This window comes from Mus caroli, chromosome 8 (genome assembly GCF_900094665.2).
Source record: "Mus caroli chromosome 8, CAROLI_EIJ_v1.1, whole genome shotgun sequence".
NCBI classification, from domain to species: Eukaryota; Metazoa; Chordata; class Mammalia; order Rodentia; family Muridae; genus Mus; species Mus caroli.
In genome coordinates, this window is record NC_034577.1 from 10,054,999 (window position 1) to 10,066,778 (window position 11,780).

Here is an 11,780-nt window from a genome sequence, read left to right on the forward strand (position 1 = left end):
CTACTCTCAAACTGACACTGACATTCCTTAGTCACGAGCTTTAATTCACTGGATGGTGAACAAACACCACAGCCACCTGCCTCCTTCCTGAACACTACCCCTAAATGTCTNAACTGCTCCTCTCAGAAACACCCATCGGATGCAGTGGTCTTCCTACACCAACCTGACCTGGTACCAATCTGCCCCTACCTNCTCCGTGTCTCCTCTCTCAAGATGTCAGCACGGCTCACAGTGACTCTCAGAGAAGCATGTCCCATCTCAGCCTTGGATATCCCTGAAGTGTCACCTCCCCAGGCAGGCTCTGGGCTTCCAACCACCCTCTCTCCCCAGCAAGGAGGACCCCTAAGGGAAGTCTAGGAAAAAACTGATTGGGAAGCTACTTCTTCCTTGCATGCACTCTATGAGGGGCTACACAGTCGGTCAGGCAGTTAACTTTCCTCCCATGCCCCCCCCCCCAAATCTGTCTCCAGCTTAAGTCAAACAGTGATTTCAAGCCCTGCTAAGTCTTGTAAGCTGGGTGTAGCTGCTGAGTCACAGGACAGAAAGATTGACAGCAGCAACAGCAGCACCTGGAGTCTGAAATGGGAGGGGCAGGGGCCCCGCCTGCCTCTGGCAGTCTTATAAGTGCCCACGCCGTGGTTCTCAAGCTTCTCCAGGACACTGAGTTACTCCTATGCGCTGGAGCTCATGTCTCTAGCAAGTAAATTGGCCACACACAGTGCCAAAATGCAGGGGCTCACCCGGTAGGTACACTGTAGAAATGAGGTTGCCACCAGAGCAGATATGGTGTTAGAAGAGTCTGCCCTCGCTCCTACCATACCCTAACAGCCCAGTGGAGGTACTTCAGGGGCTGCAGACAAGGACAGACACTGCTGGCTTTGATTTTCAAAACCTACTAAACTGATATTTTCTGACCGCAAGTTCATGCCTAGCGGGAGAGCCTGCAGTTGGAGTGAGCGCCCACTGCCTTGTNCTGCTCTGTGACCTCTCTGCCTGCCTGTATGGAAAGGGTTTCCTAGCCGCANAGTGGTGGGGTACTACTCCCCACCACTGCTCCCCGCACCCCTCAGGCCATAGACCTGCCTTCAGGCCTCTTGCTCCCTGCTTCCACCTAGCTTCTATTACAGAGGAGTTCATGGGATTGGTTCTGAAGATTGTCCACTGTTCTGACTCCTAACTTGATCCCACAGCACCCTTGATTATGCAGAATTACAGAGTCCCCATGGCTCTGACTGTACCAGTCTCAGGTCGGGAGCCCCATTCAGGCTACTCAGGAACCCACACTTGAGAAGCCCCACCCTCTGCAGCACTATAGCAGGCCTCCATGCCACTGAAGCTGTGTGGCTTTTTTTTTTTTTTTAAATCTATTAACTGTGTTTGTGTATCTGTGCAGTGTGTGTGTGTGTGTGTGTATGTGTGTAGGTCAAAAGTTGCTGTAGGATGTCTTTCCTCAACTGATCCTCACTGTTATTTTGAGACAGGGTTTCTTTTCACTTCTTTGGCTAGCCAATGAATATCAAGGACCCACCTGTCTCCTCACCCTAAGAACTCGAATTACAGGCGTGCACGCCCATACCTGGATTTTTAGTGCGTTTTGGGGACCTGAACTCAGGTCTCTGTGTTTGCTTGTCCAATACTTTAGTGACTGAGGCACCCCCTCCCCCAACCTCAGGCATCCCACACTTCTTAAAAATTAAGGTCTAGCTATTTAACATCCCTTAATCTAAAAGTGGCTATATAGACCAGTCTGTCTTTAAACTTGTGGCGATTTTTCTGAGTGCAAGGGAGTTACAGAGTTGGACCAGCGTGCCGATCCACAGATCACCATAGCATGAGGCTAGGAGCCACCTCCATCCTTCCCTTTCCCTCCTCCTGTGTGGTAGGCTCTGAAGGTAGGAACTGAGGCTTTGCTTGTCTCCCCAACCCCCCAAACCTGGTGCTGAAGCACAAACAACAGGCACCAAGGCTGAGAGGAGCCTCCAGCCTCACCCTTCTTGACTCGCCCGCTCTGGTTCCGAGAGGCCCCAGGGTGCTCTGGGATGAATCACTTCCCCTTTTTCGCTCAAACCCTCAAGTTTCCGGAGAAACGAACCTCGCCCTGCTTGGGGAAGCTGTGGTGAAGCAAAAGCCTCAAAGCCAAACAACCCAACCCTGTGTCCTGGTAACTGTGACTCGGCCATTCCATCTGCCTCTTCTGAATGGAGCCAGATGGCTCAGGAAGAGACACTTGGCTTTGGTCTCCTGAGACTGAGGGAATCTCTAAGGGAACCAAATGCCATCCAGATCTGAGGCTCCCTGGGCTGGGCCAGGACAGCACCCGAGTCACCGTCATGTGACTTGCTCNGGGTCTCTGCTGAGGCTCAAGGTTCTTCCCACCGAAGCACCGACCTCAAAATAAAACACCTCGTCAAACTGGGGGTTGTTGGTTTTCTTCTTCACCTTCGTTTTCTTTGCTTCAGACCTGTAGTGAAGAAAGGAAGGNTTGGTTGGGAGAAAGAAAAACAATGGCCGTCAGTTCCAGATGGGTTTGAAACCAAGCTGTCAAACATGCAGTTGTTTACCACCTTTATTTATCTTGCAAGTATTGTCTCTCTCCACTTCCAGATGGTATGTAAAACAGGGACCTTTTCTGAGCCCAAAATACCCAGTACAAGGCTCACAAAGGCTTTCCGGGAAACAAAGACAGTTTACCGCAATAAACCTATAAATCTATAAAACACATTCCACTTCAAAGTATACCTGCCCACCCGTTAAAAAAAGGTGCCAACCTCTTGGCTCCAGGGCTTTACCCTGCTACCCCCCATACCCCCCCACAACCCAGAACTGAAACTGACAGGGCAGGGCATCAAAGGGACAACTTGCCTGAAGGGTCCGGCCAGCGTCACTGTGGCATAAGGGTCACACTGCCCGTTCACAATGGGGAGACCCTGGCACTCGAAGATGCTGAGACACAGAAGACAGTGGTCAGGGAAAGGATGTGCCAAGCCAGTACTTACCAGGCCAGGTGTTCTATAGCCTGGCAAGTTCTGGCAAGAATGTGGATCAGCAGTTACCAAACGCTGCCGAAGGACAGGGGGCAGAGCAGGTGGCCTTCATCAAACTACCTTTTAGGGTATCGAGCCCTCTGGCTACCACCATCANAGCCCCTCCAAAGCACCTAGGTGACAGACAGCTAAGTACCAGCNTGTCACCCAGGGCCAGCACTGCCCTCTGCTGCTCAGAGGCCTGCACTGATAACTCCTTCATGGGTCCCCTTTTGTCTCCNGGGAGTGCAAGCTCTCAGCCTGGAATCCCACAACTGCCTACACAGGAGATCTACAGTGACGGATCACGGTTGTCTATGTATTTTGACACCAGTATTTGCCTACACCGGCCTGTGAGTTCCGTATCTAGGCTTTCGGCTGACTCTTGGTTTTTAGTTCCCGTCTCCATTGATACCGGCCTTTGAGGCGGATGTTAGCCTCTGTGAAGTTTAGGAGGCTAGAAGAACACTTAGGGTTCCCTGGCTATGGAGCTGGTGACCTAGCCAAGAGTGGGTGCTGGGGATGAAACGCTGGTTCTCCGCAAGAGCAGCAAATGCTCTTAACCACCAAGCCTTCTGCAGCCCAAATCTGGGATCCTTGAGATTCAGAAGCCATGTTTATCTGGCTTAGACTCAGGGATAGCCCCACACTGTGCACTTGTCTAAGTCCAACTTTTCAGGAATCAAGGTTCACGAACACAGGGCATGTTGCGTGGAAAATTAAACGGTAATCCATGCTACTGCCACCATGGCACTGGCAGAAAAGTATCTTTCTCCTGCCTCCCATCTTCCTCTCTCCTACCCGGAAGTCCCGCCTCTGTCCCGCCCAGTGATTGGTCCCTTGAAATCTTTACTCATTGGGGAAGGTTCTGCCACAAGGACATATCTGTGTGAATGANAATGATAAGAAAATGTCCACCAAGTCTCCAGTCCCGAACCTTATAAAGGAAGAATTGGAAACCCAGTAAGTTCCCAAATTTTGAGTTTAAAGTACAAGAACTGTGGCGATGTGTGTTTAATAGTCATGGGCTTTGCTCTTCACCTGAGCCCTCAAGATGTGCCTTNGCTGAGTTGGTGCGGAAATGTTGAGTTATGGCACCAGGGAAACAGTATACGGAGATGTCTCAGAAGGTGGCATCTACACTAATTCCTGACCAAGCCTACGTGGACATCTTGGGTCCCACTGCTGCACTGAGGGGGTGGGGTTGCTAACCTTCCCTTCCCATCTTTACTGGACAGCTGAAGGCGGCTAGGTGTGTCCAGTGGCCACGACAGGATTAGTCTCTGACCTCCTTCTCAGGATCACTCTCCTATATCTTTATTGCAAACAGACTTTTTCTCTTGGCTGAGGCCTTCTTACAGCTCCTGAAACACAGCCACCACGCTCAGGGTAGCGAGATGAAGGCTCAGCCAGTAGCCTGTTGTCAGCTTCACTGTGGGGTGTTCCTCTGTATTAGGACACAGCACAAGGCCTTAACTGTGGCAGACAAGTCTCTGTTCTTTGTAAGTTGTCTGGCCTCGGGTATTTTGTTACAGTAACAGAAAAACAGATGGCGACATTCTTAACCACCAGAGCTCACTTCTACTCGCCCAACCACATGGAAGACTCTCCAAGACACAGCTTGGGTCCCTCGTGGAGGGAGAGGGGGGCCTCTGAGACCTGAAAGCCATCTTGTTATAGTGGAGTAGCACTTGATAGAAGGACGAGGAGGCAATGAATCTGTCTTGTATATTTAGGGGCATGATATGAAAGGGCAGGTCTCAACTTGGTGTACAGTGCCAGGGTGGGGCCGACCTGAAGTCTGAATGCAAAGTGGAATGTGTCTATCTACATTCCCCTGGAGCCACAGATAGCTATAGAGCCTGCTACCCTTATAGAGGTGCTGCTGAGTGCTCTGCTGCAAAGTCCAGGGATTAACTTTAGCTAGGAGTGACCTCATGTGTCCATACCCACCCACGTGACCTCACTGTTGTTGCTCCAGTCTCCCTGCATGTCTGCTCATTTCTATTTCTAGCTCTGGAAAGCAGGGTCCCCTTCTCAGCTGAAGTGTGGTATGAAGTATGAAGTATNAGTAGGAAGTACGATTGAATAAGTCAGGCTACCTGCAGGAGCTGCATATCATGCCCGGGGTGGGTAAGCATCACCTCCAGGGGGGCAGGAGGGATGAGAGAGGCCACCTCTGGAGAAACGCAGTATGTCCTCAGCTCCCCAGGTGACTTACCGTGCAGCGAGTTTGTGGCAGACGACACCAGTGTCCGTAATGACCTCACTCAGTCTCAGCTCCAGGTGGACCTTGCCCTGTAAGGCACAAGGATGGTGTCACAAGCAGACAAGGCTTGTGGGAAATCTGTGGCCCTTCAAGTGGCTGGTACTTGTGCCAGAAGGTGACAGACCTAGAAACTCAGACTTGGAGAGTGGGTGCAGGACACCTGTCTTATACTGGCTCAGAGGTAATGGGCTTAAAAGCATAAAAAAGGACACGCAGACATGTGGCCCCTAGAAGTGCTACGAATGCATATGTCCAGGGCATGTTATAATGAGACCGAGCAGGAAAGACTCTCCCAAGAGGGCTGCGATCTCCACGGGGAGGCCAGAGCACCCAAGCCTCATTCTCCATGAAGTTAATTTTCACGAATGCTTCAGAAGGGCAACCCCCACCTCCTTTGTTTATCTCTACACAGTCACACCCTGAGGATGAAGAGGGAAGGCATCAGGAGAGTAGGCCCTGCTCCTCAGCAGTACCCACGTGGGATGTAGGACCTCCCGTGAGATGTGGGTTAGGNGCACACAAATGTTAATCCACGGTGCCTGTCATTAGAGAAGAGGAGGCTAAACCAGAGAGTCTCCAAGGCCTCTTGTGTTTGAAACCTTTGGGCTCCTGAGCCTTCAAACAAGGCCTTGCCTAGGAGAGCCCAAGACTGATACCTTGGTTCACAGTGAAGACATCATATCTGTCTGTGTCACTGTGAGCTAGACTTTCACCTTATCAAGTGTCATTCTGTGGGGAGGCCCCCAGGAACTCCTCAGTGACCTCAGTTAGGTGTAGCATCCCTTCGAAGACAGTCATGAACTCTTACCCTACTAATAGAGAGAGTAGCTACACTNGGGTGGTTTGCTCTCTGTGACTGTGGGTGTGAAATCCCCACATGAAATGCTTTCAGGAGTGTGAGGATCACACCAACATCTCACATGTGAGAGGGTCACACCCCCGCTCTCCCGTGTCTTCCTTCTGAAGGCTTTCCCTTAACCTGTGTTCTTAAGTCTATATTCAAATATCTTCATTAAATCCCAGTGTTACTTCATACTAGCCAGTCCTGAAATGAAATCCTCCTTTGCACAGACGCCACAAATCCTGATTTGACTTGAACTGAGGTCTCTAAATGTCTAGGGACACTCCTTCAGGCTTCTGAGGTGACAGTGGGTTCTGGATCTCCTGTTTTTGCCACCCCAAAATGCTGACATAAGGTGTCTGGGTTGTCTTGGTCAATTTGACACAAAGTTATACACATTGAGAAGAGAGANCTACCATTGAGAAATGTCGCCACAGGACTGGGCTGTAGGCAAGCCTGTGGAGCATTTTCTTCATCAGTGATTGATGGAGGAGGGCCCAGCCCACTGTGGGTCATGCCATCCCTGGGTCTGGCTGTCCCTGACTGACCCAAGAAAACAGGTTAAGCAAGCAAGCCATGAAGCACAAAGAAGTAAGCGGCATCCCTCCATGGCCTCTGCACTGGCTCCTGTCTCCAGGCTCCTGTCCTGGGTGATGAACTGCACGTGGTAAGGTAGCATAAACCTATTCCTCCCCAAGTTGCTTTCTGCCGTGGCATTTAATCAAAATAATAGGAACCATAACTAAGACAGAAGGACCATGAAGGTGGGTACCAGCTCTCCCCACGCCGTGTCCCTGCCCTCGGCTCTTTAGTGATGAGGAAACCTTCAAACACTAAGAAGCACAATATCGAGTGAGTTTTGTAGCTCCATATTCCATGACTGGTGGAGCTTGCCCGGCGCTGGAGTGGCTGCTGGCTGGGGAAGTGGCCATCCCCGGCCCCTGAAGTTGGCCTTACCACCAGCAGGCCATGTTTAGGACCCAGCTGTGAGCTGTTCAGATGGATGCAGCTCAGTTCATCTTTTAGCCTCTCAAAGGCAGAAGCACTGGGGTGAGGTAGATGACCCCACCTCCCACAGCTGATGGCAGCTGCCTTCCTGTTTCCTGTTTTTCCCACACACTAGCGGTGCCCCCAAGACTCAGCACAAACACTCCTCACAAGGGCGGCTCCCACCTCAGTGAGCAGCGGCTTCCGTTTCTAGAGGTCTGGGAGAGGCCAGGAGGAGGTGAAACAGCCGCCTCCGCCATGACCCCTCTGCACCATGAAGCTGCTCTANGCAAGCCTGTGGCCAGAAGTCTCTCTGGTTCTAGCCCTGCACATGATGGGNGTTGCCTATGGGGCGAGGTGTCAGGGTGGAGGCTGGGAGGGGCCTCTTGCCCTGTGGTCAGGTGGCGCACAGCAGCCCATCAGGTTTACACCTGTGTTTCAGCCCTCAGAGTCATACTTTCTGTTCCCAGGTCCCATATCTTGGTTCAGTTAGCTCCTACAGCACAGGGTCAGGTGCCTTCCATCTCTTCAAGACCCACTGAAGGACAGACAGGTGGCTCCGAATTCACCCTGATCTGAGAGAGAAACGCTATTTCATGGTCTGGAAAGGAAGTGCCACAAGTCTTCCCTCCAGCCTTGAGATGAATATCAAGAATGTCCGTGAACAAAGGTGGTGACAGGTGGCCCCGTTCCACTGTATGAGGTCCTGAGAGGAGCTAATCGGAGTTCCTAGACCTTGTTATACAGCAGGGACTACCCTACTGAGTTTGCTGGGGACAAGGGAAGTACCTTCAGCATCATTCATCAGATACATGGGGGAAAACCAGACTCCACTCTCAGCACTCAGGGGAACGGACTAGAAACTGGTAACCAAAAGAAGCCCTCCAAATACACGAAGATTACGACTTCCAAATATCACTCTGGTTAGAGAAGTCTTAAGGCAAATTTAAAAGTATTTTTAAATAAATGAAAATGAAAGTACAGCTTAGCAGAATTCGTGGGATGCTTGTTCTGGGAGAAAGACCCAGAATCAGTAAATTAGGACAGAGTTATCCTCCGAAAGCAGAAATAACCAAATACACACACACACACACAAAACAAAAACAGCAAAATCTGAAAGCAGGAAGTGAGAGGAAATCAAAACCTAATCAGATCCGCTGAAGAGATTGTTGAAGCGATAGACCTGTAGTCAGGTTACCCAAANGAAAAGAGAAAGACGCAACTTCCCAAGACCGCAGTGAGGGTGTGTCCAACCTGAGCGTGCAAAGGGACGCCGCCTGTGCAGCAAGCNGGTTGTGGCCCACTTAACACCGAGGGTGTGTACTTTGGGAAACAATGACTGCCAACGTTGCCATGAAGGGGGCTGTCAAGGTTCCAGGAAGAGGGACACAGCTCAGATCTCTGCTTAGTGTCCCCATAAACTTAATTGGTAACAAAATTTCGAATGTATTGCTGCCTCATGAAACAGAGAGGACTCCTGGCCAGGTCATCATGAGAGGGTGGCTCCTTAAGGGACACTGCCCTCTAAACCATCCCTACCAGCCTGAGTGGTCGCTAGGCCAAGGCAGGGAGAGACGTGGCGATGGTTCTAGGTGAGACTGTGTAGCCAAGACAGGATGAGGCACGCACAAAACAAACAAACAAACAAACAAACAAACAAACAAACGCAAACAAACCCAGAGGCAGGACTGGGCCAGGGAAGGAAGTCAACACTTCTCTCAGCTCCCATGCTTTCAAAAACCCCAGAGGCAAAAGTGGCCCTTGACCATGGGCAACCACTGGCAACCTTTTGTATTATCTGACACCAAAGACACACTCCCAAACACTCTGGGAGTGGTGGCATGCCCACCTCTTCTCTGACCTTCAGGGTCAACTCATATTCCCAAGATGGTATTTGCCTGTATGAATGGCAGATCTAGGGTGACATACCATATGTCCTGAATACATTACATGTCCATAACCAGTTCAGAAANACAGATATGGGGTGTCACAGTAGGGGAGGGGCCAGTGCCATCCTTCCCCATGCCATTCAGAACCAGAGGATGCTGGAGGCTGTAGGGCGCCTCGCCAGCTGCAGCCCCTGCCTTCCTGACAGGGCCATCCCCGTAGCTGACGAGTCTGTGAAGNGAGCAGCAGAAGTGGCTGGTTCTATATAATAAAGCGGCTCATCAAAGGCCTCTGAACAGCGTTGGTTCCAGAAGGAAGCAAGACATTTAGCTGTCTTTTTCTCCGCTTCTAGTGACACATGGTTTCTCTGTGGGCCCCGTTCCCTCTGCCGTAATGTGTGATTCCTTCCCACAAATTACAAAACAGGTGGATCCAAGAACCCAAATGCCACTCTCTCTGCCCTTCTAGAAACTGTAAATGTGACATTTTCAAAACAAGCCACAGCTGCGGAGCAAAGATGGCGGTTACCATTTAAAGGTCAGGCTGAGGGGAGGTGCCGCCTCCCTATCTCGGCCTCTGTGAATGAAGTTCTAGCGTCACACTTACCAGAGAGAGACCGAGCAACAGCAACAGCAGTGAAGGCTTATTTTTTTTTTAATTATTTTTTTGAGATTTATTTCTTTTTATGTATGTGGGGATTCTGCCTGCATGCACTACTGTGTGTCATGTGCATGCAGTGCCTGCGGTAGCCAGAAGAGGGCGTTGGATCTCCTGGAACTGGAGTTACAGTTGGTTGAGGACTACCAAGGGGATGCTGGGCTTTCTTTAATTGTTGCTCCATCTCTCTGGCCCTTTCAATTGCCTTTCAGGATCCTAGGTCTCAGGCGACTAGAGGGCTGGGGTCAAGATTTGTTTTCACTGACATACGCGCCAAGCTTCAAGAGAGAAAAAGCTGCCCCAATGATGCCTTAGTCACCTTCCAGCATTGATAAGAAATCCCCCTCCAGACATGAGATTGACATATGCATCTATACCGATAGCTTTGTGGTGATAAAATGTTCTGAGTCTTGATTGTAGTAGCTGTGACACAAATGTGTACAAGGGCTANAGTTGCAAAGACATCTACTAGCCCAGCACTATCAATAACTCACATGGTTAACAGGTATGTAAAATGTGGTCCAGGCCCCCAGCCTAAGGAAGGCAGGGATCCTGACACAGGACACAGTACAACATTCATGGACCTGCGACGTAACACTCATCTAACAAGACCGTCCCAAGAGATGAACTCACCTGAGTTCTAAGCAAAGTCGCTGCCTACCCACCCACCCACGCCCTCACTCCTGGCCCAGCAGAGTGGTAGATTCTGAGCCTGGGAACCTGGGTTTAAGAAAGAGATCTGGAGAAGGGTAATGGCGAAGAACACAGGGATGCCCACGATGGCACTGAGCCGTACTTAGCAATGGTTAGAGTGGCAAGGTGTATGAGACGCTAAAAACCCTGAACAGAGTGTGCATGAACTGCATGCATGTGTGTATGCATGTGTGTGCATGCATGTGTATGCATGCATGTATGTGTACATGCATGTGTGTGTGCATTCTTGTGCATGTGTGTGCACATGTGCATACAGATGCTTGTGTTCCTGTGTGTGCATGTGTGTGTATGTATATGTAAATGTCTGTGTGTGCTTGCGTGGGCATGTGTGCTTGTGCGTACACTGGTGAGATCAGGCAGGATAAGTACACAGTCATGTGACCTGTACCAGCCATGCCTGGGTGCTCACAAATGGTATCCCTCTGAACCGGTAAGCCAGCCCCAATCAAATGTTGTCCTTTATAAGACTTGCCTTGGTTACGGTGTCTGTTTACAGCAGTAAAAACCTAACTAAGACAGTTAGAAAGGCCAGGCTAGGGGGGGCTTTAGACAGGAAAAAGATAACATCCAAACTTCCTGGCAATATTCCTGTGGACTTCTGTTTGCAGCATCCTGTGAACCTGCAGCCATTTAAAAATTCAATGCCTAATAAACAGCAAAGACTTGTTAATGAACTCTAACTTGAGGAAGACTACGCCTGGAAGGGATCTTGCAGCTCTGTGCAGGTGCTGAGCTGACCTTGGCCCTGGGAATCTCAGGAGGAATAAGGCTGAAACTCAGCCGTGGGGAAGCTTCCTGAGCCAGGAAGGGAAGGGGGCTGCTGCCTTCACAAAGGCTCTCCTTTCCAGCCGGAGAACCATGATTGCTTCNGTAGGTGATCGCTGCATTATTTAGCTCCCTCNGCACAAGTGGGCCCTTGGGAGGCTGGGTCAATGAATTGGAAATTACATGTGTCCCTCCATGAGTGAAATTTCTGCATGCTCATTTGCACCGTGGCCATGAGATTCTACTCAGTGCCTCACTTTCTCTTGTGCTGATCTCACTGCCAACTCTACGGGTGGATGACCTTTGGCCTTGGCACCTTTGCCCTGCGCTCTGAAAAGCCAGACTGAGGAAGAGAAACCTTGAGGATGTGGGGCAGGCAGACTAGCCTCACCTGTAGTCTTGTAGTCCTAGGACACAAGGATGCACAACTCAGAGCTTCCCCCGTTAACTGTTAGTAAATTCTTTCTACTGAGTTCTTTACAGTATGTCTGTTTCATGGACTTTCCCCAGACTCTATCTAAATAAAACCAGCATAAACCCCCATATCCCACAATGCACCTAGCACTGCTAGGCTACATGTAAGTCTCCATGGCCTACAAAACCTCTATTTATACAGATGAGGCTTGCAGAGGCTGAC

The 11,780-nt window shown here is 50.3% G+C and overlaps 1 protein-coding gene across 2 annotated transcripts in view; it reads right to left on the reverse strand.

Moving 5' to 3' along the window:
* The window catches only part of Rasa3 (RAS p21 protein activator 3), a 108,408-nt gene that overhangs the window by 22,600 nt on the left and 74,028 nt on the right, over window positions 1-11,780 (reverse strand). For both annotated transcript variants that reach the window (XM_021170174.2, XM_029480822.1), the window contains exons 5-7: window positions 5,245-5,321; window positions 2,863-2,943; window positions 2,389-2,461 (exon numbers count right to left, since the gene is read on the reverse strand). In XM_021170174.2, the coding sequence (XP_021025833.1) occupies window positions 2,389-2,461; window positions 2,863-2,943; window positions 5,245-5,321 (231 nt within the window). The remainder of the gene's footprint in view (window positions 1-2,388; window positions 2,462-2,862; window positions 2,944-5,244; window positions 5,322-11,780) is intronic.